Raw genomic sequence first — 27,015 nt, 5'->3', positions numbered from 1 at the left:
AGTGGGAAACGCTGAATGTGTCGTCAGAAAGGTATGAGGCCATCCAGGACAGGGGACAGGGCAAGGTCATTGATGCCAAGGGAAAAAAGAATCTGTAGCAGTAGGCAGTGGTCGACTGTGTCGAAGGCAGAGGACAGGTCGAGAAGGAGGAGGACGGAGAACTGTCTGTTAGCTTTGTGTAAGGTACTCCTGGGGTGGACCCACTAGACCGTGGCAACGAACCTCCCGAGGGCGAGCTGACCAGGTGGACCACCCCCTATACAGGGAGTGTATGGGGCAAGCCCGCGGGTAACTATCACCACGGCAGCTGGTACCCGGGAACGTATAAGCGGACAGACAGGTAGATCCGGATAGGAGGCACTGGACAGACGACACGGCTCGGAGACACAGGAGAGACGGCACGGCTTGGAGACACAGGAGTGACGGCACGGCTTGGCGGCACAGGAGTGATGTGCAAGGACTGGAGACACAGGGGAGACGGACGAGGACCGAAGACACAGAACCTAGGAGAGAGCACAAGAGGGAATGAGTAAATGCACGGGAAGAGAGCTGGGGAGCACAAGGAGAGCGGCCAGAGTCACTAGCAGGATCTAGTGGTAGTCAGGCATCGCCTTCAGGAGGAGGCGGCCTGATATAGGAAGAGAGAAGGGCTTCCGGGTCATGACCTCCAGCTGGAGGAGGAGGCGCGCGTCCTCAGGTGGAGGAGAGCGCGCGCCTGGCCATAGCGTGGAGACGCGCCCGCCGAGGAGGAGGAGCGGGGGCGCGCACCAGGCGCGATCCAGGGGGCCGAACAGAGACGGTCGCCGGCCGAGGAAGGAAGACCGGGGGGGACCGCGCCGAGGCCCGCAGCGGCCGGTGCGGAAGCGAGGAGACCAGCGGAGAGCGGGTGAGCCGGGGCCGGAGGGAGGTAAGGGAAGGAGTGCGCGGCAGCCGCCGCGTGACACTTTGGCTGTGAGTAAGTCATTAGTAATTTTGGTCATAATATCCAGAATATCCAACAAGCTCACATTCATGTGATAATCAGGTGGCCACATAGTATACTGATCAGGAAGTCTAAGATCAGCACAACTATTGCTACTGAGTAGGAATTTCTCCCACACATGAAACCCCCAAAATCCTCTCCATTCCACATATCATACAGCAAGAACGTTTGACCTAAACATGAAACTTTCTCTACGTGGCATGCAAGGTTCCCATTTTTGCATTTAGTTGCGTAGTGATAGATATCCTAATTTTCACACATTTTGACATATTTTGCAAAGTGACAAATGTCAGGGCTGTTTCTGTGAATTACCTCGGAGATGAAAAACTCTGTGTGCTTGTTCTCTGCGGCTCTATGTACAAAGACGTCAAATGGCAGAGACCTGAAACAGAGCAATGGAGTTACCAGTACAACACCCAAATACATATATACAGAAGTCATTACCTGTAAATGAAATTCTTCCGAATAAAATCCATCCGAGGTACGTCAGACACATGAATCTTCACCTCTCGTCCTCCCCCCTTCCTGCTCATATAATCCACCGTCCATTGTGTTTTACAAGCTCCCAAATCCAAGTTCTTAAGTATGGCCGGTTTTCTCTTAAAGGTAAAAAAAGGACTTACATCATCATACACATTACTACTGTATGGTCATTTCATTTTCAGTGACAGCCCCATGTGTTTGATATTTTTTTTCTGAAAATATTAACTCTAAATCTGAATAAAGATGTTCAACCATGTAAATATTATTTGTGGGCTAGTCCAGCTGCTAACGGTGTATGGTCACTTTTTTGTGTAAAAGATACTAAAACCTTGACAAAGACAATTCACAGAAAAAACATCTAAGGGTACAAGCACATGACGTATTTTACACGCCAGCGTACCAACAGCAAAAGAAACTTCAGAAAATCAAAAATATAGAGTGGAGATTTATAGGTAGCAGTAATTGGACGCTTGGAAACGTGTCCTTATATCATCGGACCATAGCAACTTCCAGGGGGATTCTATATTGGTGGTGCGTATGCTGAGATATGCGTATGCTGATATATATTGGTGGTGCATATGCTGAGATATATTGGTGGTGCGTATGCCGATATGCGTATGCTGAGATATATTGGTGGTGCGTATGCTGAGATATGCGTATGCTGAGATACATTGGTGGTGCGTATGCTGAGATATATTGGTGGTGTGTATGCTGACATATATTGGTGATGCGTATGCTGAGATATGTGTATGCGGAGATATATTGGTGGTGCGTATGATGAGGAAAGCAGCACTCACCCAATCCTAGTAGCTTAAAAGTCTTTTTATTTAAAGAAAAAAAAAAACGGAGAGGTAATATGAAAAAATTAAACTATCAAGGTTCATTTTCAGTTTTAAGCATAACCAGATGAGGCATTTCATTAAAAATTATATCGGAAAAAATTAGCACCTAATTGAAAGCAATAGAGATCTACAAGAAGTAGCAATGAATAAACTCCTGTTCTCTTACAGAAGGTGAAAAAACCTGGGGCATATTTTAGTGCACAGTAGATTACTGTCTCACAAAACAAATTGGCTTGAAAACAATAACGTAACATGCAAATACAAATGCAGTAATTGCTCTTTTTGCAAATTTCATATAATTGGGAAACCAATTCAGATAGGAACAATAACACAAAGTAAAAGAATGAATCTCCTGCCGCACCAAGCATGTAGTGTATGTCATATTCTGTCCATGTCGTTACTTCTACATAGGTAAAACTATCAGACCGCTGTTCGGCAGATTTAGAGAACATTTACGTTCCATCTCAACCAGCAAAAGATCACCTAAATTAACAAAACACATTCAAGAATGTCATGAGAACCATAATATCTTCCAATGTGCTGGTATAGAAGAGATACAGTAAATAGAATCCCACACAAGAGGGAGACTATAACTGCCTAAAGCTAAAAAAAAAAAAAAAAAAAGACACAAACTGGACCCTAGACACTGATGCCCAAGGTCCTTTCAGGCTTAATGAAAAGTTAGATATGTCTGTGTTTTTATAGTATTATTTTAATATGTTTGTTATATATGTGTTACACCCGGTCACCGTCCTGGCGCTGCGCCCAGGTCTGCCACAGTTACACTTGGCCCCCGTCCTGGCACTGCGTCCATGCCTGCCGCTGCTCTCCATTCTGGGCACTCACCTCGAGCCTCTCATGCTGCTGCTCAGCGTTCTGTCCTTCCTCCTGCCTCCACCTCCTGGCGTCCTGTGAGGAGATCTGTAGCTAAGGCTATTAGGGCACGCCCGCCCGCTCTCTTGCCTTCTTAAAGGGGTGGCGTGCATTATTCAAAAAGTGCAATTAACCAATGGCAGCGCACTGGCTGCTATTTCTGGCCTCTCCTCCATAGGGAGAGCGCCGGAGCAACGAGTATCTATCATTGCTACATCCGGTTCTCATGCTAACCTGTCTGCGCTGCATCTGCAATCTCTGTGCATTGTCTAATGCTCTCTGTTTCCACAGCATATCAGTATCCTATGTTACCTGGTTATATCAGCAACTATCTGGGCCTAAGCCATCCCGTTCCGCCTACAGCCATCCGAGTCCAAGGACTGTGTGAAGGTCACTGGAACCGACTCCTTACCAACCACCCGGATCCAGTACCCAGCACATTACGGACTCTGCTGTAACTTTTGTTATCCCTTTTGGTCCTGCAGGGACAGCTGCCACATGTTCGGGGTCTAACTGGAGGTAGCACCTGTGTCCTCCGGGTATTCCATTCTGGCCCTGCCTGAGGGACTTTACTACGGGTGTCCAGGGCTCACTAGTCACGCCCCCTTCGGAGCACCCCGGACCGTGGTCCCGAGGTTCTAATTAAAAAATAAAAACGAATGTGAACTTCACCATCTCAATGTGACGTCTGCCTGCGGTCTGGACTGCAGCCAGACAGCACCCCGAGAAACACTGATACCCTTTACCCCTATACAGGGATCTGGATTTATAGCAGAGCCCAGGAGGCACTGTCTGAATAGGAGCAATGACCAGAGCAGGACGGTCGCCAGAAAGGTGTTCCAATACAGGACACAGAGGCAATGATATCCGAGACTAAACCAGTCAGGCAGCAACGGTACAAAAACAGTAGACAGTAGCAGAGTCAGATTCCAGGCCGAAGCCAGAGTCATAAACCAGGAGAGTCGCAGAGATACAGAATCGTTAGGCAGAAGCAGAGTCAGAATCCAGGCCGAAGTCAGTCATAAACCAGGAGAGTCGCAGAGGTACAGAATCGTTAGGCAGAAGCAGAGTCAGAATCCAGGCCAAAGTCAGAGTCATAAACCAGGAGAGTCGCAGAGGTACAGAATCGTTAGGCAGAAGCAGAGTCAGAAGTCCAGGCAAAAGTCAGAGTCAGTCAACAGCAATTCACAAAGTAACATGCAGGGGAACCAAGAATATATCCGGCGGCTTGCAAGCCCAGTCCAAAGGTATTTGAGGGATCAGGTCATCCCTCACAGGCTCCCGGGCTGATGATGTCATCAGGACCGCCCCCAGGACCAGACCTGATGACGATGCACCAACCCCTTCATGACTGACAGAGGAGCGGAGTCTGTGTCCACTAGACGCCTGCGCAGAAGCCCTTTCACTGTTGCCGCCATTACTCGGGCGCGAGCCACGGCGCCTCACAGTGGCTGAGGGCGGAACAGCAGGCCCTGAATTCGACGATGACATGTCAGTCCGGCGCCTCCTGGTAGCCGAGGCCTGGACAGCAGGCCCCGAGCCCGAGAGCGGCGTGACAGTCCGTCGCCTCCTAGTGGCTGAGGGCGGAACAGCAGGCCCCGAGTCTGACGGTGACGTGACAGTACCCCCCTCTCCAGGAGGGGCCTCCGGACCCTCAAAACCCGGTTTGTCAGGGTGAAGATGAAATCTCCTAATTAATGCCTTGGCATGGACGTTCCCCGCAGGAACCCAGGACCTTTCTTCTGGGCCGTAGCCCTTCCAGTGTACCAGATACTGTACTGAGCCCCTCACAAGGCGGGAGTCAAGGATACCCTGGACTTCATACTCCAGAGCTCCCCCGACCGAAACAGGAGGAGGAGGGGACTGAACAGGGTGAATGGGAGAACGATAAGGTTTGAGGAGAGACCTGTGGAATACGTTAGGCAATTTGAATGACTGTGGAAGTTTTAAGCGGAAGGCTACTGGGTTAACCACCTCGATAATTTCGTATGGGCCGATGAACCTGGGACCTAGTTTGGCGGACGGTACCTTAAGCTTGATATTTTTTGTAGAGAGCCAAACCTTGTCGCCAACTCCCAGGTGCAGCCCCTTAGATCGTCGTCTATTTGCAGCCGAAGCCTGTCTAACCTGAGCCCCTTTCAAATTTGAATTAACCTCAGACCAAATCGTTTTTAGCCGATGTATATTTTGCTCCACCCCAGGGAGCTCCGACATCCTGGCCGAAAACGACCCAAAGCGCGGATGTAGTCCAAGGTTACAAAAGAAAGGGGTAGTTTTAATGGAGTCTTGATATCGATTATTGAGGGCGAACTCAGCCAATGGCAGATGTTCCACCCAATCGGTCTGATGTCCTGACACATAACAGCGGAGGTATTGTTCCAGAGCTTGGTTAGTACGCTCAGTTTGACCATTAGTTTCGGGATGGTATGCCGAAGAAAAGGACAACTCCACACCAATGCGTCTACAGAATGCCCTCCAGAACTTCGAGACAAACTGGGTACCCCTGTCAGACACAATATTTGCCGGAACGCCGTGCAGACGTACAATGTGCAGGATAAACAACTTACTTAAAGTCTCAGAGTTAGGCAACCCAGACAGGGGAATAAAATGTCCCTGCTTGCTGAACCTGTCTACCACCACCCAGATACAAGTTTTCCCATCTGATGGCGGCAGGTCTGTAATGAAATCCATGGAGATGTGGGTCCATGGACTCTCAGGGGTGGGCAAGGACTGAAGCCAGCCGGCAGGGCAACTATGGAGGGACTTGGCGCGGGCACAGACTTCACACGCTGAAACATAGTCCTTACAGTCCTTGACCACCGTCGGCCACCAAAAGTTCCTAGTTACCAACCTGGTGGTATTATTGAGACCCGGATGGCCTGCCAGGACAGAGTCGTGCGATTCTTTTAGAACCTGCAGACGAAGGTTAGCCGGAACGAACAATTTTTTGTGGGGCGTAGTGTAAGGAACTTGCTCTGAAGACCTACGGATCTCCTCCAGAAGGTCCAAAGACACTGCCGACACGACGATTCCATTAGCCAATATTGGGACTGGTTCACAGTCCTCGGTCTGTGTGGGGAAGAAACTGCGAGAGAGGGCATCTGCCCTCACATTTTTAGTCCCGGGGCGGAAGGTGATTATAAAATCAAACCTGGAGAAAAACAAGGCCCACCTAGCCTGCCTGGGATTTAGTCTTTTGGCTGACTCTAGGTAGGTTAGGTTTTTGTGGTCTGTAATAACAGTGACCTTGTGTTTGGCACCTTCGAGGAAGTGGCGCCATTCCTCGAAGGCCCATTTGATCGCCAGTAATTCCCGATTACCGACGTCATAGTTTCCCTCCGTGGCAGAGAATTTGCGGGAGAAAAATGCACATGGGCGAAGCTGAGTGAGGGATGCAGTGCCTTGCGAGAGCACTGCTCCCACTCCGACTTCGGAGGCATCTACTTCAACAATAAAGGGGTGGTCCAAGTTTGGTTGAATCAACACCGGGTTGGCCACGAAGCACTCCTTTAGTGTAGAAAAAGCTCGGGTTGCCTCAGGATTCCAATTAGTCACGTCCGCCCCTTTTCGGGTAAGGTCCGTGAGTGGCTTGGCAATCTCAGAGAAACCCCTGATAAACTTGCGGTAATAATTCGCAAATCCCAAAAACCGCTGCAGCACTTTCAGCGATTTGGGTTGCACCCAATCCTTAATGGGTTGAATCTTGGCAGGGTCCATGCGAAACCCCTTGCCTGAGACCATGTATCCTAAGAACTGTACCTCTTCAGCAAAAAAAAACACATTTTTCTAATTTCGCATACAAGGAGTTTTTTCGCAGTCTCTGCAATACCGAACGGACGTGTTGAGCATGTGTCACAGGGTCAGCCGAATAAATCAAAATGTCATCCAGATACACGACGACATACACCCCACAAATGTCCCTGAAAATGTCATTGACAAAGTGTTGAAATACGGCAGGTGCGTTACTGAGTCCGAACGGCATTACAAGGTACTCAAAGTGACCAAGAGGTGTATTAAAGGCCGTTTTCCATTTGTCACCGCTTCTTATGCGGACCAGATTATATGCCCCCCGGAGGTCAAGTTTAGTAAACCAGCGGGCTCCCAGTAGCTGATTAAACAGATCAGGAATGAGTGGGAGCGAGTACTGATTTTTTACAGTAATTGCGTTCAGCTCACGATAATCGATGCATGGTCTGAGTCCACCATCTTTTTTTTCTACAAAGAAAAACCCAGCTCCTACAGGTGAGGTGGAAGGTCTAATAAAGCCTTTACGTAGGCTGTCTGCTATGTAGTCATTCATGGCTACACGCTCCGGACCCGAGAGGTTGAATATTCTCCCTTTAGGGAGACGGGCACCAGGTACCAAGTCTATAGGACAGTCGTACTCTCTATGAGGAGGTAGTTTCTCAGACTCCACTATGGAGAAGACATCTTCATAATCTCCGAATGCATATGGAATGGAGGGGTTTTTAATTTTAACTTGGTTCACTGACAGTGACATACAGTGATTCTGACACCGTGGACTCCAGCGCACGATATCACCTATGCGCCAGTCAATAACTGGATTATGCTGGTGCAACCATGGCATGCCTAACACAACTGGATCTGATAAATTGTGTATATCAAAAAATGACATTTGTTCGTTATGTAATGTCCCCACTGACATAGAAATTTCGTCAGTAATGAATTCCACACCTCCCTGGTCTATAGATGTACCATTAATTGTAATAGTCTGAATAGGCACTTTAAGCTTTAGCAGAGGTACACCCAGACTCTTAGCAAATAAAAAATCCTTAAGGTTGCCGGCAGCACCACAATCCACATAAGCCTTCACACACAGACGTTTCTTAGCAAAAGAAAGGGAAACTGGTAACAACAGTTTGGCCGCTTTTGCGGGCAATACCTGACCCCCAGCGCTGTCCAGGGGGCGATGCTCCAGGAATGTGGATTTCCAACAGCCAGCATTTTCTTTGAAGCTTCCAGGCTGCAGCATGCTTGAGCCTGAGAGTGACCTTCCAGGCTGTGCAATGTAACAGGTGTTTGGGCCAGGAATCAGCTCAGTCAGGAGGAAGAAAAAAAAAAGGTAAGGAAAACTGCTTTTATATGTGTTAAGTATAGACACAAGAGCAGTTTTATTTTTTTGGGCCGGATATAATGTGACGTCTGCCTGCGGTCTGGACTGCAGCCAGACAGCACCCCGAGAAACACTGATACCCTTTACCCCTATACAGGGATCTGGATTTATAGCAGAGCCCAGGAGGCGCTGTCTGAATAGAGCAATGACCAGAGCAGGACGGTCGCCAGAAAGGTGTTCCAATACAGGACACAGAGGCAATGATATCCGAGACTAAACCAGTCAGGCAGCAACGGTACAAAAACAGTAGACAGTAGCAGAGTCAGATTCCAGGCCGAAGCCAGAGTCATAAACCAGGAGAGTCGCAGAGATACAGAATCGTTAGGCAGAAGCAGAGTCAGAATCCAGGCCGAAGTCAGTCATAAACCAGAAGAGTCGCAGAGGTACAGAATCGTTAGGCAGAAGCAGAGTCAGAATCCAGGCCAAAGTCAGAGTCATAAACCAGGAGAGTCGCAGAGGTACAGAATCGTTAGGCAGAAGCAGAGTCAGAATCTAGGCCGAAGTGAGTCATAAACCAGGAGAGTCGCAGAGGTACAGAATCGTTAGGCAGAAGCAGAGTCAGAATCCAGGCCAAAGTCAGAGTCATAAACCAGGAGAGTCGCAGAGGTACAGAATCGTTAGGCAGAAGCAGAGTCAGAAGTCCAGGCAAAAGTCAGAGTCAGTCAACAGCAATTCACACAGTAACACGCAGGGGAACCAAGAATATATCCGGCGGCTTGCAAGCCCAGTCCAAAGGTATTTGAGGGATCAGGTCATCCCTCACAGGCTCCCGGGCTGATGATGTCATCAGGACCGCCCCCAGGACCAGACCTGATGACGATGCACCAACCCCTTCATGACTGACAGAGGAGCGGAGTCCGTGTCCACTAGACGCCTGCGCAGAAGCCCTTTCACTGTTGCCGCCATTACTCGGGCGCGAGCCACGGCGCCTCACAGTGGCTGAGGGCGGAACAGCAGGCCCTGAATTCGACGATGACATGTCAGTCCGGCGCCTCCTGGTAGCCGAGGCCTGGACAGCAGGCCCCGAGCCCGAGAGCGGCGTGACAGTCCGTCGCCTCCTAGTGGCTGAGGGCGGAACAGCAGGCCCCGAGTCTGATGGTGACGTGACACTCTGCCTCCGCTTCCATTCGTTACAATATGTAGGATGACGTATATTCTGTTACCCCCCCCATAAAATTAAGTAGGTATACGTCGCTTTTAATATGGACCCGTAAAAGTGCCAGATAGAAGCGAAACGGTCGTCGTCCACTTTTCCTCCCCCCACGTCTCCCTTTTTTACCGGCATACCGCTGGATATCGTCCACATATAACAGAATAAAGGACTTTTAAGCTACAAGGATTTGGTGAGAGCTGCTTTCCTCCTCATCTCTGCAGTTTATACACTTCAGAAAATGTCTTTTTTTGTGGTACCTCTGCCGCGGGAATCTTTTTGTTTTTATTTTATATATAAGATAGAGTGCACATACCCTAAAGCTGGTGTTCCACAATGATTTAGTAATTTCAAAAACTGACAGTCACATCCAAGTATAAGCATAGTGTGAACAGGTGCTTAACCTTGTGGTGTAGTGACCACTGTGTCCGCTAGGGGGCGCTGTGTGGATGTCCCAAGAGAAGATGAGTGGCAGAATCCTGAAGAACCATTATGTATCTCAAGGTGGATGGCCTTGAGATGGAGACTTATGTGTGTGTGTTGTGTCAGGGAGAAGTCTCCAGGTAACTGGGGAGACAGGTGGACCCAGTTACCTACACACCCACCCAGGGGTTGTGTTTGAGAACGTTGTGATAAAAGTGTGTGAATGGTTCAAGGACCTGTGATGAGGTCATAGCCATGTGACCCGGAGGGCGTGGCTACGGACCATATAAGGTGGCCAGGGTAGGTCACATGTGGTGAATGCAGGGACCTGGTTGGTCCGTTTTGGAAGGCCCTGTCTGGCAGAGATAGGGGCTGTCTTCCTGACAGCAAGGAACGCTGTGTTGAATGGCTGCACGTGCCTGATGATTCCTAGGAGGGAATGGACGTCTGCAGCATGATGAAGGAACCATGACGTTACCCTGACGTGGGTAAGATAGCTGAGGCTAGAAAGCCTGTGTATGCATAACCTGTATGACTACAGGGTAACAGAGCTGAACTCTGTTATGGACGCTATGCTGTTAAGTGAACTTTATGTTGCGGTTATGGGTTTATGCTGCTGAATAAACCGCATGGACTGTTATGATTTTATGGAAAACCTGTGCCGGATCTGATTTTGTGGCTGCTGAGTGAGAATCCCCTACTTGAATGACAGCGCTACCTTACAACCTAGAGTCACCAACTCATATACATTCAAACAGAAAAGGAAGCACACTGTAGCGCAATAACATGCAAACATGAAAATTCAAAAAAGGAATTGCATTACTGCATTAGAAGTATGAAAACAGAGGATTTACATAGGTTCCCATTACGATGAAGACTTCAGTCTAAGTGAGGATTGGCATAAGATAGGGTCCTGGAAAACGAGAAATGCCTTACCGTGGCTTACACATAACTTGGCCATTTTATGCGCTAAACTTTCTCAATTTTCAGACTTCTAATGCAGTAATGCAATTCATTTTTCATGTTTGCATGTTATGGCGCTACAGTGTGCTTCCTTATTTTGTTTGAATCCACAATGATTTAGTGTGACTCTTTTACCATATGTTTGCAGATAGACTAATAGTTTTAGTTGTTAAGTCACATTGTAGGAAGTTGCAGGTGAGCCTTAGCCCCATGCCAAGCTCAGCCATATTTTCAGTCACTGGGCTTCCTGTGGTCTGAACAGACAGCACAATCACCATTACAACGTCCAATCAGAAGGAAGAGGCAGCACTCACCATTCCTGGCACAATCCTTTATTCACAATTTAAAACCTAGCAGCAGGGAAAAGAGGTGTGGACAACAGATGGACTACAGCCGTTTTGCACTTCCACGAGTCCAAGGTGAGGAAGCTGACAAAGACAACCCCTTTTTAAAATGCGGCCACTGGGTGCTGCCCCTGGTACCACGACAAAGAACTGATTGTGCTGGGGGACGCACAGGCAGCAGCGGATGCTATGAAGGTATAGGATAATTGTGCAGCATGTAACAGGAGGCAAACCTCTGCCTGACACCGGTGATTACAGATTACATAGGAGCCAACTGCTTTCTCTGTCTTGCGGATTACACATTTGCGCTGTAAACACTTACCATGCTATAAATTTCCTGCTGAAATCTGCGCTTATCTACTCCATTGTATTCAGGAACAGGGATGTTTGTTGGTCTGAGCTCCATAGCACCTACACATGGGACACGAGAGGTTAGTCCAGGATGTCAGTAATGTTTGGTAGTATGCAGCAATGTTTCATTGTTTTCCTTTACACATTAATATTTTCTGTATTTTTGACATTTTTTGTTTTTATCTCAATCTCAACAGTGATGAAAAGTGTAGATACAAACCCATGGCTATGAAAAAGCAAAACATGCAGCACATTTTTAACAACAAGTACCACATTTTTGTGCAAAATATCCATGTGAAGGCCACATAAGTACTAATCGTACAATTTTGATAAATGTGGTGCAATGTGCACCTTTATTCCAGTCTCTAATCATGATGCATCTTACAGCTGTTACTTGCCTTCCCCCACTGAGCACAGAAACAGAATGAAATCCACACAACTGTGTCACATTGCTACCTAACTCATTTGTGTTAAAGGGAATCTGTCAGCAGGTTTTGCTATGCAATCTGAGAGCAGCCTGATGCAGGGGCAGATACTCTTATTCCAGTGATGCATCACTTACTAGGCTATGTGTTGCTGTTTAAATACAATCAGTGTTTTATCAGCAGGAGATTATCACTACAGGACATGGTGTCTGATGCCATGTAGTCCTCCTGCTCTGTGTAACCCCCCCTCCACTAATGATTAGAAACTTTCTGCCTATGTACTGTGCACACAGAAAGCTGCCAATCGGTGGTGTGAGTGGGGTTATACAGAGCTCAGCACTCGGCTAGATCTGCAGGGGATAAACAGTGATTGCATCAATAGTACAACATTTACCCCAATAGGTGAAACATTGCTGGAATCAGGGTCTCATCCTCTACGTTATGCTGCTCTCGGATTACATAGAAGAAAAAAAACTTTGACATAGCCTTTAATTCCTTTGTTCATGCATAGTTTTGGACTTTCATGATAAACCATTTATTTATTTTCTTTTAAACTTTTTTATTGTCACTTTCCAGAAGATATAAATTTTATTTTTCGGCGTCATAATCATGTGAGATCTTGTGTTTTTTTGTTTTTAAAAGGATGAGTTGTATATGTGAGTGAAATCATTTTGGTGTACAGGAAGTCCCGGGGTTACAAAAAAAAAGATACATTTTTGGTTATAAAGAAAGCTACAGAATGTAAGTAAGATGCAACAGGGCTGAAAGAAAAACCCATAATATTCAGCTCACCACTGACCGCTCCAGCCATCCAATGTTCACCACCGGCCATATGGACCTCTTATTTCCATCGTCTTACGCGCCACAGCTCTTGGCCAGAAGTCCTGGACATGCAGCACGGGGCAGCGAAAAGAAGACTAGACGGTGAGGTTGCCAGAGAGGTGAGTATTTAGGGGGTTTTTTAAGCAGTGATCGCTGTCAGGTCTTCTTCCTTCCATCATTGGGTGTGCCGCATCTCTGTACTCTTCACTTTAGGCCAAGAACTTATGGCAGTGTCCAGACCTCGGAGATTACTGCGAGTAATAAGGGCGCAACATTAATGTTGAGAGCTTATGATACGCAGTGACCTCCAGGGCTTGGGTGTGACCAGACGTCTTGGAGAAGCAGCGTGCAATGGCAGGAAGAAGAGGGACAGAGAGGTATTAGGTTTGGTTTTTTATTTACCAATACTTAGCTTGCCGTCCTGTCCTTGTCCACTGCTTGGACAACTACTTCTCAATCATCATAGTTACCCCATGTACAATAATAGCCACTAGACTCACCTTCAATGAGGGCGCCATTCCAGTGATGTCAGCGCCTGCTCTCGGGGGACTCGTGTGACATTATGTCACGTGAGCCCTGCAGCCAATCGCTGGCCGCTTCACTCTCACTTCCTTCAGAAGAAGTCAGAGAGCAGCAGTTCTCACTTAGGCTGGAGTCACACACAACGTCAAAAAATACGGACCGTATTGTACGGCCGTAATACGCATAAATGGTCCCTAAATAGTGCTCTGTATGTCATCTGTTGTCAAGGTGTGGCCGCGTTTTTTTCCCATGTAAGCATCCGTATGTAATCCGTATGGCATCCGTATACCGAGAATTTCTCGCAGGCTTTCAAAATGGACATATAATGGAGCCCTATGACAGGGTTTATAACAGAAACCAAAGAATAGATATAGACACATAGAATGTATATACTGTGTGTATATATATATATATATATATATATATATATATATATTCTATGTGTATATATCTATTCTTTCGTTTCTTTATTAAACCTGTCATTTACTGTATCGCGCACTGAATTGCCGGGTTTTCTAAAGGACACCGGGTGCGTATTTCTCACAAGTCACACATCTGGTCCGTGTGTAATGTGATTTTTTTTTTTGCACACCCCTAGACTTGCATTGGCGTCCTATGGGCGTAATACGCTGACAATCACAGCATGCTGCGATTGGCACGGACTGTAAAAAATACGCGAGAAAAATATGGCTGATGGGAGCTACCCCATAGAGAATCATTAGTCCATGTGCAGTGCGGTTTTTTTAACGCCTCTCACTCGTCCGTATTTCACTCTAGTATGACGCCGGCCTTACTCTGGAAGTCAGTTTCGTCCAAAGGAAGTGAGAGGAAAAATGCCACTGAACAGCTATAGGGATCACATGGCAAATCAAGAAATCACAGGAACCCTGGGAGAGCAGGCGCTGACTGAGCAGGAACAGCACCTGCACCAGAGGTGGGTATAGTGGCTATTATTTACATGGGGCAACTATGGTAATTGAGAAAGGATTGTCCGAATATTGGACATCACCTTTACACACACACAGTGGACATAACTTTTCATGTTATCACATCCACTTTACCTGCTAAATGCTGCAAAATTATCAGCATAAAAAAAACAAGTGAGAGAAAAAAGCATTGCTTTAGTGTCTCCATATTCTGGGAGACATAGCCTTTTTATTTCTGTATGGGGCTTATTTTTTGCAGGACAATTTGTAGTTTTATTGGCTTTATTTCAGGGTATGTCTGACCTTTTGATCACCTTTAGCTCACGTTCACAATCAGTATTTGCTCAGTATTTACCTCAGTATGTGTAAGCCAAAACCAGGGGAGGAACAATCAGAGGAAAAGTCTAATAGAAACACATCACCACTTCTGTATTTATCACCCACTCCTGGTCTTGGTTTACAGATACTGAGGTAAGATGCCAAATACTCAATGTGTGAATGCGGCTGTATTCTATCTTTTGTGAGACAAGTCGACGTAATAGCAATTCTAACATTTTTTTACGGTATTCACTGGGCAAGAAAAATGTCATGCTCACTTTGTAGTTTGGGTCATTATGGAAATTGGTGATACCAAATATGTACCGATTTATTTATATTTTATTACTTTTTAAATAATACAATTTTAAAACAAATGCATCTTTCTATATGTCACTATATTGTAAGTGCGGTAACGTTCTATGTTTTGTTGACTAAGCCATGTGAGGGTTTAGGCGGTTTATATTACAAATCATAATAAAAAATCACGCAAAAAATTTGAATAGCCTTTTTTCCTTATTTTTTTTTCTTTGTAGATATGATAGACACATATCGTTAAATGGGCACCTCATCTCTCTCCCGTCTCTGCAGCCTGCAAGTTCCCCGCAGCGGTTTCTCCTCCTTGGACATTTTGACAGGCTATGGGCTGGATCACAAATATGGCTTCATACTTAGTCTAATTTTGAAGCAGAGAATTAAAAAGGAGCCATTGATCACTTTCATAGCTGCAATCCTGCCTAAGATATGGCAAATACTAGCCAGGAAGTATCCGATACATCACTCACTACTACGCTGCCACTTTATAAGGATGTAGAAGTCGTTGTCAGGGAAAGGTTGCCCACCTTAATTTTTTCTTATTCCACTGGTTTGCTGTACGTAAAACAACTTCCTACTGGCGCTCCAGGCCTCAGTCTTTTTTTGCCAGGCTGCAAAGGTGACATTAATCCCAGACCTCAGAGGTAATGCCAATGTAGATGGCACCAGACTGCCTAGCCCAGGAACTGTCTGCAGCGGTCACGTCATATGGCCGTGACATCAATAACGCAGAGAAAGCAGCGGAGAGCTAATACTGGAGAGCTGGGGGTGGAGGAGCAGCTGACCTTGTGATTGTACAGGAAGCCTATGGATAAAATCGTAAAACGGACAACTCCTTTAAATAAAATAAACATATGTCAGAATAGAGCCAAAATACAATTTGTGTGGAGATAAATATGACATCGTACGGCTTCATCAGTGGGATGATAAACAAGTTTAGACATCGAGAAAAAATGACTGGTCATGAAATGCAGTGGGACAGAGCCTGTGTATATCAATCAATGCCTTTAGGCTACGTGCACAGTGCACACGTTGCAGATTCTGCTGCGTTTCCGCAGCAGTTTTGGCCCTGCGGAAACGCAGCAGTTCCGCTGACATGGTACAGTACAATGAAAGCCTATGGGTTTTCAAAAACGCTGTGCTCACTCTGCGGTTTTTTCCGCGCGGTTGTGCTGCGGTTTACAAACTGCAGCATGTTGTTTGGGCGGTTTCCGCAGCGGTTTCACACCTTAACATAGTAGAGGTGTGAAACCGCAGGTCACTTTACCTGCGGTTTTACATGCGTTTTCGGGCAGAAAAACCCGCAGCGGAATCCACAACGTGTGCACATAGCCTTAGGAATAAAAAATTCTTCTATACGCCATCAGTGTGACCAGGGCTGTGTATGACCTCTCCACAATCTCCCTGCTGTGCCCTCACAATAGCTGGCAGCCTGGGGCCCTTATATATAGTGGCCTCTCAACACTGCACCCCTAACCTATAAGCTCCTGTTACACCACCAGTAAAGTCAGCCCCGCACTGCCGCTGCCACCTCTGCAGTCTGCGCTCCCTCCCAGAGACTGTACGGCGCCACCTAGTGGCCGACACTGGGATGTGCATCCGCATTCTCGGCTAGTGAGACTACTTGCTCTGTATGTAAATATCTGTCAGTCCCAGCAGCCGTCAGTGCTGGCCCCATGAGAGCTAGAGGAAGGAGATGGCGCTTCTTACCTTCTGAATGGAAATTACTGAGCAGCAGCCATGAGGATATTCAGGGACAGTCGCAGCGCTGATTGCATCACAGTCATGTGACCACCCACTACCACGTGACACAAGCATAACAAGAGAAACTACTGTAGTCTGGAATCCTGCAGTATTGTGTGCGGCAACAAGTGACAGTGCGGCGGAGGCAGAGCTGTGTGACATGTTACAATGCGGAGGAGGCAGAGCTGTGTGAGACATGTAATAGTGCGGCGGAGGCAGAGCTGTGTGTAACGTGACAGTGCGGCGGAGGCAGAGCTGTGTGACATGTTACAATGCGGCGGAGGCAGAGCTGTGTGTGACAGTGCGGAGGATGCAGAGCTGTGTGTGACATGTAATAGTGCGGCGGAGGCAGAGCTGTGTGTGACATGTGACAGTGCGGCGGAGGCAGAGCTGTGTGTGACATGTTACAATGCGGAGGAGGCAGAGCTGTGTGTGACATGTGACAGTGCGGAGGAGGCAGAGCTGTGTGTGACATGTGACAGTGCGGAGGATGCAGAGCTGTGTGTGACAGTGCGGAGGAGGCAGAGCTGTGTGTGACATGTGACAGTGCGGAGGAGGCAGAGCTGTGTGTGACATGTTACAATGCGGAGGAGGCAGAGCTGTGTGTGACATGTAATAGTGCGGCGGAGGCAGAGCTGTGTGTGACATGTTACAATGCGGAGGAGGCAGAGCTGTGTGTGACATGTTACAATGCGGAGGAGGCAGAGCTGTGTGTGACATGTGACAGTGCGGAGGATGCAGAGCTGTGTGTGACAGTGCGGAGGAGGCAGAGCTGTGTGTGACATGTTACAATGCGGAGGAGGCAGAGCTGTGTGTGACATGTAATAGTGCGGCGGAGGCAGAGCTGTGTGTGACATGTTACAATGCGGAGGAGGCAGAGCTGTGTGTGACATGTGACAGTGCGGAGGATGCAGAGCTGTGTGTGACAGTGCGGAGGAGGCAGAGCTGTGTGTGACAGTGCGGAGGAGGCAGAGCTGTGTGTGACATGTAATAGTGCGGAGGAGGCAGAGCTGTGTGTGACAGTGCGGAGGAGGCAGAGCTGTGTGTGACATGTAATAGTGCGGCGGAGGCAGAGCTGTGTGTGACATGTTACAATGCGGAGGAGGCAGAGCTGTGTGTGACATGTTACAATGCGGAGGAGGCAGAGCTGTGTGTGACATGTGACAGTGCGGAGGATGCAGAGCTGTGTGTGACAGTGCGGAGGAGGCAGAGCTGTGTGTGACATGTTACAATGCGGAGGAGGCAGAGCTGTGTGTGACATGTAATAGTGCGGCGGAGGCAGAGCTGTGTGTGACATGTTACAATGCGGAGGAGGCAGAGCTGTGTGTGACATGTGACAGTGCGGAGGATGCAGAGCTGTGTGTGACAGTGCGGAGGAGGCAGAGCTGTGTGTGACAGTGCGGAGGAGGCAGAGCTGTGTGTGACATGTAATAGTGCGGAGGAGGCAGAGCTGTGTGTGACAGTGCGGAGGAGGCAGAGCTGTGTGTGACATGTAATAGTGCGGCGGAGGCAGAGCTGTGTGTGACATGTTACAATGCGGAGGAGGCAGAGCTGTGTGTGACATGTTACAATGCGGAGGAGGCAGAGCTGTGTGTGACATGTGACAGTGCGGAGGATGCAGAGCTGTGTGTGACAGTGCGGAGGAGGCAGAGCTGTGTGTGACATGTTACAATGCGGAGGAGGCAGAGCTGTGTGTGACATGTAATAGTGCGGCGGAGGCAGAGCTGTGTGTGACATGTTACAATGCGGAGGAGGCAGAGCTGTGTGTGACATGTGACAGTGCGGAGGATGCAGAGCTGTGTGTGACAGTGCGGAGGAGGCAGAGCTGTGTGTGACATGTGACAGTGCGGAGGATGCAGAGCTGTGTGTGACAGTGCGGAGGAGGCAGAGCTGTGTGTGACAGTGCGGAGGAGGCAGAGCTGTGTGTGACATGTAATAGTGCGGCGGAGGCAGAGCTGTGTGTGACATGTTACAATGCGGAGGAGGCAGAGCTGTGTGTGACATGTGACAGTGCGGAGGATGCAGAGCTGTGTGTGACAGTGCGGAGGAGGCAGAGCTGTGTGTGACATGTGACAGTGCGGAGGATGCAGAGCTGTGTGTGACAGTGCGGAGGAGGCAGAGCTGTGTGTGACAGTGCGGAGGAGGCAGAGCTGTGTGTGTCATGTAATAGTGCGGAGGAGGCAGAGCTGTGTGTGACATGTTACAATGCGGAGGAGGCAGAGCTGTGTGTGACATGTAATAGTGCGGAGGAGGCAGAGCTGTGTGTAACGTGACAGTGCGGAGGAGGCAGAGCTGTGTGTGACATGTGACAGTGCGGAGGAGGCAGAGCTGTGTGTGACAGTGCGGAGGAGGCAGAGCTGTGTGTGACGTGACAGTGCGGAGGAGGCAGAGCTGTGTGTGACATGTGACAGTGCGGAGGAGGCAGAGCTGTGTGTGACGTGACAGTGCGGAGGAGGCAGAGCTGTGTGTGACATGTGACAGTGCGGAGGAGGCAGAGCTGTGTGTGACATGTGACAGTGCGGAGGAGGCAGAGCTGTGTGTGACAGTGCGGAGGAGGCAGAGCTGTGTGTGACGTGACAGTGCGGAGGAGGCAGAGCTGTGTGTAACGTGACAGTGCGGAGGAGGCAGAGCTGTGTGTGACAGTGCGGAGGAGGCAGAGCTGTGTGTGACGTGACAGTGCGGAGGAGGCAGAGCTGTGTGTGACATGTGACAGTGCAGAGGAGGCAGAGCTGTGTGTGACATGTGACAGTGCGGAAAAGGCAGAGCTGTATGTGACAGTGCAGAGGAGGCAGAGCTGTGTGCGACATGTGACAGTGTGGAGGAGGCAGAGCTGTTGTCATGTCGGACACTGTTCGCACCAGGGTGTCCGGCAGACAGTGGTAATACCCCATCCTACCACATGGTTCTCAACGGCGCTGGTTGGTCTTCTGATCCGGCTTGGATTGGGTTAACCAGGTTGTCATTCTGGCTGAGGGCTTAGCCACGCCCTCTGTCTTTAAATTGCCCTGTGTGACTATGGGTGTCGCCGACTATAGCTCTTGCCTTGTGCTAGCGATATTGGTCTGGAGTGGTGGTCTAAGGAGCATACGGTTGCTGGTGTAGTATATTCAATTGTTGCCATTTTGCCTCCCTGTGTTTATTATTTGGTTGCCCTTGCACATTACTGCATTCCCCTGTGTGTACGCGGTGTGGTGCATTTCTGTTATCCCTGTCCATACTTAGTTGTGGGGTCTGGTGTTTGGTCTCCTCACTGGGTGGAGGGTGGTGGGTTCAGCTTAGGGCTGGACAGGAGACAAGGACAGGGTGGAGGCCCAGGCAGGCACACCTTCAGTGTAAACCCTGGGTTGAGGGACAGACAGGGTTTCCCCTAGTCTGAGGGACACCGCAGGGGCCCCGGGGTGTCAGCCTAAAGTTACCTAGGCTTCCCATGACATTATAGTCGGCCCAAAAAGGGGAAAAAAAAAAATAGGAATTATTTACCAAGGATCCTATAGTCTCCATAACCAAGCAGCTGGAGGCTCTGTCCATACAGGTCACGGAACTGAAGGGGGCGGTCCAGCAACAAGGCCTGTCAGTTCCTGCTGTGCAAACTGAGGCAGCAGTCATGGCAGCTGAACCTAAGTTACCTCTCCCTGAACGATTTTCTGGTGATCGCTTTAAGTTCGTTGTATTTCGTGAATCCTGCAAATTGTATTTTCGCATGCGTCCTCTCTCCTCAGGAAATGAGGCTCAGCGTGTGGGCTTGGTAATTTCCTTGCGGAGTGGTGACCCACAAGCATGGGCATTTTCACTACCTTCTGATTCACCAGCATTTGAGTCCGTAGACTTTTTTTTTTCTGCTCTTGGTTTAATCTATGACGATCCTGACAGACTGGCATTAGCAGAGTCTAAAATACACTCTCTACTCCAGGGAGAGTGGCTGGCGGAGGATTACTGTACTGAATTTCGTCGCTGGGCTGTGGACACGCAATGGAATGACCCTGCACTAAGGAGTCAATATTTGCATGGGGTTTCTGAAAGGGTAAAACAAGCTCTGCTAATGTATGAGACTCCCGCTTCTCTGGAGGCTGCTATGGTGCTTGTAGTACGCATTGATCGCCGTTTTCGTCAGATGTCGCAGGAGACATTGCCTGTGGGGGGAGGGGCAGTCTCTGGTGAGGTCGCCTCGGGTGAATCCGTGGAATCTATGCGGATCGCTGGTATATCACATACACATAATAACAAGCATAAATGTCCCTTGCCCAGGAAGCAAGGGGTCTGTTTTTTTTGTGGCAAAAAAGGACATTTTATTAATGCTTGCCCCCTGGTACCTAAGAAAGACATGCCGGCGGAAAACTGCTAGGCTCAGAGGGTTTGGAGGAGTCTAGTCTGAGCCTTTGCATATCCTCTGTGGTGGTCTCCCAGTGTATGCTTCCTGCCAAGGTAGTTATCGGGGGCCAAGAGCTGTCAATTACTGTATTTGTAGATAGTGGTTCAGCCGCTAATCTCATTGATGAAAAGTTTGCGCGTACTGCGGAATTTAAGGTGGAGACGCTGCCTAATCCTATCCGGGTGGTTACCATCAATGCCTCCCCTCTTTCACAAGGGGAGATTAAAGAATTTGTGGCTGATGTAAAACTCCACATTGGGGTCCTACACTCTGAGCGGGTAACATTTAAGGTGCTCAGTAATTTACCTGCTCAGGTAGTTCTGGGGTTTCCATGGTTGTCTATGCACAATCCGGTGATTGATTGGAAAACCCAGGACATAATTCAGTGGAGCAGATACTGCCAGGAGAGTTGTCTGGCCACGTGTATCTCTGCTGTGACTCCCAGCATCCCGGAACCACTGCTGGACTTTGCTGATGTATTTTCTGAAAGAGGTTGTTCAGAGCTGTCACCGCACCGACCCTATGACTGTGCTATTAGGTTAAAACCGGGGGCCAAGTTACCAAAAGCCAGGATGTTTAATATCTCAGGTCCTGAGAGGCAAGCTCTCAAAGAATACATTGCAGAAAGTCTAAGCAAAGGGCACATCAGGCCTTAATCATCTCCATTGGCGGCGGGGTTCTTCTTTGTCAAGAAGAAAGATGGCGGATTACGCCCGTGTCTGGATTTTGGGGAACTCAACCAGATTACGGTTCGCGACCCCTACCCGATGCCACTGATACCCGATTTGTTCAACCAGGTGTCTGGTGCCAAATGGTTTTCCAAGCTTGACCTCAGGGGGGCGTACAATCTCATAAGAGTCCGTCAAGGGGATGAATGGAAGACGGCATTTAATACCCCTGAGGGTCATTTTGAGAATTTGGTGATGCCATTTGGGTTGACGAGCGCGCCAGCAGTATTTCAACATTTCATAAATGATGTCTTTTCTCATCTCTTGGGGAAATTTTTTATTATATACCTTGATGACGTTCTTATTTACTTACGCAACCGTGATGCACACATAGAGCATGTTAGGCAGGTGTAGCAGTTGCTCAGGGAAAACAAGCTCTATGCAAAGCTTGAGAAATGTGTATTTGTCGTCCAAGAATTAACCCAAAAAAGGTATGTAATTTCCGCCTCAGGGTTTAAAATGGACACCGCTAAGGTGCAAGCGGTGCTGCAGTGGGAGCGGCCTGATAATCTCAAGGCGCTTCAGCGATTCCTGGGCTTTTGAAACTATTATAGGAAATTTATTAAGAATTTTTCTATGATTGCTAAGCCGCTCACCGACATGACTAAAAAAGGTACCAATTTTTCTGACTGGTCTGAGGCTGCTGTGCGCGCGTTTGAATTCCTCAAAACAGTTTTGCTTGAGCTCCCATCCTGGTTCAACCTGATGTCTCCCTACCTTTTACCATGGAGGTGGATGCATCTGAGGTTGGAGTGGGGGCGGTACTGTCTCAGGGTCCATCCTTGGGCGAATTGCATCCGTGTGCCTACTTCTCTAAGAAACTGTCGCCGGCCGAGCGTAATTACGATATTGGTAACAGGGAATTGTTGGCCATCAAGTTGGCATTTGAGGAATGGCGACACTTCTTGGAGGGGGCTGTCCATCAGATTACTGTCATAACAGACCATAAGAATCTGCTTTATTTAGAGTCTGCTAAACGCCTTTCCCCCAGACAGGCTCGCTGGGCGTTAGTCTTCACCCGGTTCAATTTTTTTGTGACATACCGACCAGGTTCTAAGAATACTAAGGCGGACGCCTTGTCCAGATGTTTTCCGGGTGGAGAGCCACGTGAGGATCCGGTGCCTATCCTCCAAAAGGGAGTTGTGGTCTCGGCTCTCACAACAGAGGTTGAGGCAGAGATTGCTGATGCTCAGGAGGAGGTACCGCCAGATCTGCCTCCTAATAAATCGTTTTAAGCGTAGGTGTAGTGGCACAAAGTGTTAGGGGAACATCACGATACTGTCCTGGTGGGTCACCCTGGAGTTAAGGGCACTCTGGAACTTGAATCACGTCGTTTTTGGTGGCCCAAAATCCGGCAGGACGTGGCCTCATGTGTCAGCCTGTACCACATGAGCACGGGCCAAGACACCACGCTCCCGTCCTGCTGGCACATTGCATCCTCTCTGTGTGCCCAGTAAGCCATGGACTGAGATTTCCATGGATTTCATTACGGATTTGCCCTCCTCGGCTGGGAACAGGGTCATTCTGGTAATAGTTGATCGGTTCTCTAAAATGTCGCATTTCGTTGCTTTGCCATCTTTGCCCAATGCGAAGACCCTTGCTCAGGTATTTATTCGCGATGTGGTCAGACTTCATGGTGTCCCGTCTGACATTGTATCTGATAGAGGTACACAATTTGTGGCAAAAGTTTGGAGAGCTTTTTGTTCACGCCTAGGGATTAAATTATCTCATTCATCGGCTTTCCATCCTCAGTCGAATGGGCAGATTGAGCGTATGAACCAAAACCTGGAACAATACTTACGCTGTTTTGTGTCTGACAATCTGGAAGAGTGGTCGGCGTTTCTTCCTCTGGCTGAATTCGCGATAAACAATCATTATCAGGAATCGTCTGGGGAATCTCCTTTCTTTTGTGTTTATGGTCAACATCCCCAATTCTGTACCTTGCGCCGAGGGAGCTCTGCGGGCGTCCCTGAGGAGGACCAGTTGGGAGCACAATTGTCATCCGTTTGGAGGAGAGTAAAGCAGCGCTTGCTGAATGTAGGTTCTAGGTATAAACGTGTGGCTGACGGTAGACGTGTGCCTGGTCCGGACCTGTGTGTGGGTGATTGGGTGTGGTTGTCTACAAGGAACATAAAGCTCAAAATACCATCGCTTAAGTTGGGGCCCAGGTTCATTGGTCCATTAAGGATCTCCGCAATTATCAACCCTGTGGCATTTCGTTTAGAGTTACCTGCTGTATACAAGATACATAATGTGTTTCTCCCGTGCCACCACCTCCCGTCTTGGTGGATGGCACGTTGAAGTTTGAGGTGTCCAAGGTGGTTGACTCTCGGGTAGTGCATCGCACTCTACAGTACCTGGTCCACTGGCGTGGCTATGGTCCTGAGGAGAGGACTTGGGTGCCGGCCTCGGACACACATGCGGACCGACTGATTACAGTGTTTCATCGCCGCCATCCGGACAAGCTGGGTCCTCGACATTGTGAGGTTCCTGGGGTCCCTCGTAAAGGGCAGGGTACTGTCATGTCGGACACTGTAAGCACCAGGGTGTCCGGCAGACAGCGGTAATACCCCATCCTACCACATGGTTCTCAGCGGCACTGGTTGGTCTTCTGATCCGGCTTGGATTGGGTTAACCAGGTTGTCATTCTGGCTGAGGGCTTAGCCACGCCCTCTGTCTTTAAATTGCCCTGTGTGACTATGGGCGTCGCCGACTGTAGCTCTTGCCTTGTGCTAAGCGATACCGGTCTGGAGTGGTGGTCTAAGGAGCATACGGTTGCTGGTGTAGTATATTCCATTGTTGCCATTTTGCCTCCCTGTGTTGTATAATTTGGTTGCCCTTGCACATTACTGTATTCCCCTGTGTGTACGCGGTGTGGTGCATTTCCGTTATCCCTGTCCATACTTAGTTGTGGGGTCTGGTGTTTGGTCTCCTCACTGGGTGGAGGGTGTTGGGTTCAGCTTAGGGCTGGACAGGAGACAAGGACAGGGTGGAGGCCCAGGCAGGCACACCTTCAGTGTAAACCCTGGGTTGAGGGACAGACAGGGTTTCCCCTAGTCTGAGGGACACCGTAGGGGCCCCAGGGTGTCAGCCTAAAGTTACCTAGGCTTCCCATGACAGCTGTGTGACAGTGCGGAGGAGGCAGAGCTGTGTGCGACATGTGACAGTGCGGAGGAGGCAGAGCTGTGTGCGACATGTGACAGTGCAGAGGAGGCAGAGCTGTGTGCGACATGTGACAGTGCAGAGGAGGCAGAGCTGTGTGCGACATGTGACAGTGCGGAGGAGGCAGAGCTGTGTGACATGTGACAGTGCAGAGGAGGCAGAGCTGCGTGTGACAGTGCGTAGGACGCAGAGCTGTGTGTGACAGTGCGGAGGAGGCAAAGCTGTGTGTGACATGTGACAGTGCGGAGGAGACAGAGCTGCATGTTACAGTGCGGAGGAGGCAGAGCTGTGTGCCACATGTGACAGTGCGGAGGAGGCAGAGCTGTGTGTGACATGTGACAGTGCGGAGGAGGCAGAGCTGTGTGCCACATGTGACAGTGCGGAGTAGGCAGAGCTGTGTGTGACATGTAATAGTGAGGAGGAGGCAGAGCTGTGTGTGACGTGTGACAGTGCGGAGGAGGTAGAGCTGTGTGTGTCATGTAATAGTGCGGAGGAGGAAGAGCTGCGTGTGACAGTGCGGAGGAGGCAGAGCTGTGTGTGACATGTGACAGTGCGGAGGGTTCAGAGCTGTGTGTGACATGTGACAGTGCGGAGGAGGCAGAGCTGTGTGTGACATGTGACAGTGCGGAGGAGGCAGAGCTGAGTGTGACATGTGACAGTGCGGAGGAGGCAGAGCTGCGTGTGACAGTGCGGAGGAGGCAGAGCTGTGTGTGACATGTGACAGTTCGGAGGAGGCAGAGCTGTGTGTGACATGTAATAGTGCGGAGGAGTCAGAGCTGTGTGTGACATGTGACAGTGCGGAGGAGGCAGAGCTGTGTGTGACATGTGACAGTGCAGAGGAGGCAGAGCTGTGTGTGACATGTAATAGTGCAGAGAAGGCAGAGCCGTGCGTGACATGTGACAGAGCGGAGGAGGTAGAGCTGTGTGTGACAATGCGGAGGAGGAAGAGCTGTGTGTGACATGTGACAGTGCACAGGAGGCAGAGCTGTGTGCCACATGTGACAGTGCAGAGGAGGTAGAGCTGTGTGTGACAGTGCACAGGAGGAAGAGCTGTGTGCCACATGTGACAGTGCAGAGGATGCAGAGCTGTGTGTGACATGTAATAGTGCAGAGGAGACAGAGCTGTGTGTGACATGTAATAGTGCAGAGGAGGTAGAGCTGTGTGCGACATGTAATAGTGCGGAGGAGGCAGAGCTGTGTGTGACATGTAATAGTGCTGAGGAGGCAGAGCTGTGTGTGACATGTAATAGTGCAGAGAAGGCAGAGCCGTGCGTGACATGTGACAGAGCGGAGGAGGTAGAGCTGTGTGTGACAATGCGGAGGAGGCAGAGCTGTGTGTGACATGTAATAGTGCGGAGGAGGTAGAGCTGTGTGTGACATTTGACAGTGTGGAGGAGGCAGATCTGTGTGTGTGACATGTAATAGTGCGGAGGAGGCAGAGCTGTGTGTGACATGTAATAGTGCAGAGGAGGCAGAGCCATGTGACAGTGCGGAGGAGGTAGCTGTGTGTGACAGTGAGGAGGAGGCAGAGCTGTGTGTGACATGCGACAGTGCGGAAGAGGCAGAGCTGTGTGTGACATGTGACAGTGCGGAGGAGGCACATCTGTGTGTGACATGTAATAGTGCGGAGGAGGCAGAGCTGTGTGTGACATGTGACAGTGCGGAGGAGGCAGAGCTGTGTGTGACATGTGACAGTGCGGAGGAGGCAGAGCTGTGTGTGACAGTGCGGAGGAGGCAGAGCTGTGTGTGACAGTGCGGAGGAGGCAGAGCTGTCTGTGACAGTGCAGAGGAGGCAGAGCTCTGTGCAACAAGTGACAGTGTGGAGGAAGTAGAGCTGTGTGCGACATGTAATAGTGCAAAGGAGGATGAGCTGTGTGAGACATGTAATAGTGCGGAGGAGGTAGAGCTGTGTGTGTCATGTGACAGTGCTAAAATGGCAGAGCTGTGTGTGACATGTGACAGTGCGTAGGACGCAGAGCTGTGTGTGACATGTGACAGTGCGGAGGAGGCAGAGTTGTGTGCCACATGTGACAGTGCGGAGGAGTCAGAGCTGTGTGTGACGTGACAGTGCGGAGGAGTCAGAGCTGTGTGTGACAGTGCGGAGGAAGCAGAGCTGTGTGTGACATGTGACAATGCGGAGGAG

At 49.2% G+C, this 27,015-nt stretch overlaps 1 protein-coding gene across 2 annotated transcripts in view; it reads right to left on the bottom strand.

Moving 5' to 3' along the window:
* TYW5 (tRNA-yW synthesizing protein 5) overlaps positions 1-16,766 on the bottom strand; it is a 39,141-nt gene extending 22,375 nt beyond the window's left edge. Inside the window, exons 1-4 of one of the 2 annotated variants that reach the window (XM_073551442.1) lie at positions 16,581-16,766; positions 11,517-11,605; positions 1,427-1,581; positions 1,295-1,364 (exon numbers count right to left, since the gene is read on the bottom strand). In XM_073551442.1, coding sequence (XP_073407543.1) covers positions 1,295-1,364; positions 1,427-1,581; positions 11,517-11,600 — 309 coding nt within the window. In that variant the 5' untranslated portion in view covers positions 11,601-11,605; positions 16,581-16,766. Of the gene's footprint in view, positions 1-1,294; positions 1,365-1,426; positions 1,582-11,516; positions 11,606-15,397; positions 15,774-16,580 lie in introns of those variants that run through there. The other variant, XM_073551443.1, reaches the window with a different exon arrangement.
* Between the last annotated feature and the right edge of the window lie 10,249 nt (positions 16,767-27,015).

Source organism: Dendrobates tinctorius, unplaced genomic scaffold (assembly GCF_039654945.1).
Source record: "Dendrobates tinctorius isolate UK_male_01 unplaced genomic scaffold, ASM3965494v1 ptg000177l, whole genome shotgun sequence".
In the NCBI taxonomy this organism is placed as follows: domain Eukaryota; kingdom Metazoa; phylum Chordata; class Amphibia; order Anura; family Dendrobatidae; genus Dendrobates; species Dendrobates tinctorius.
This window is presented reverse-complemented; position numbering and strand designations above follow the sequence as displayed.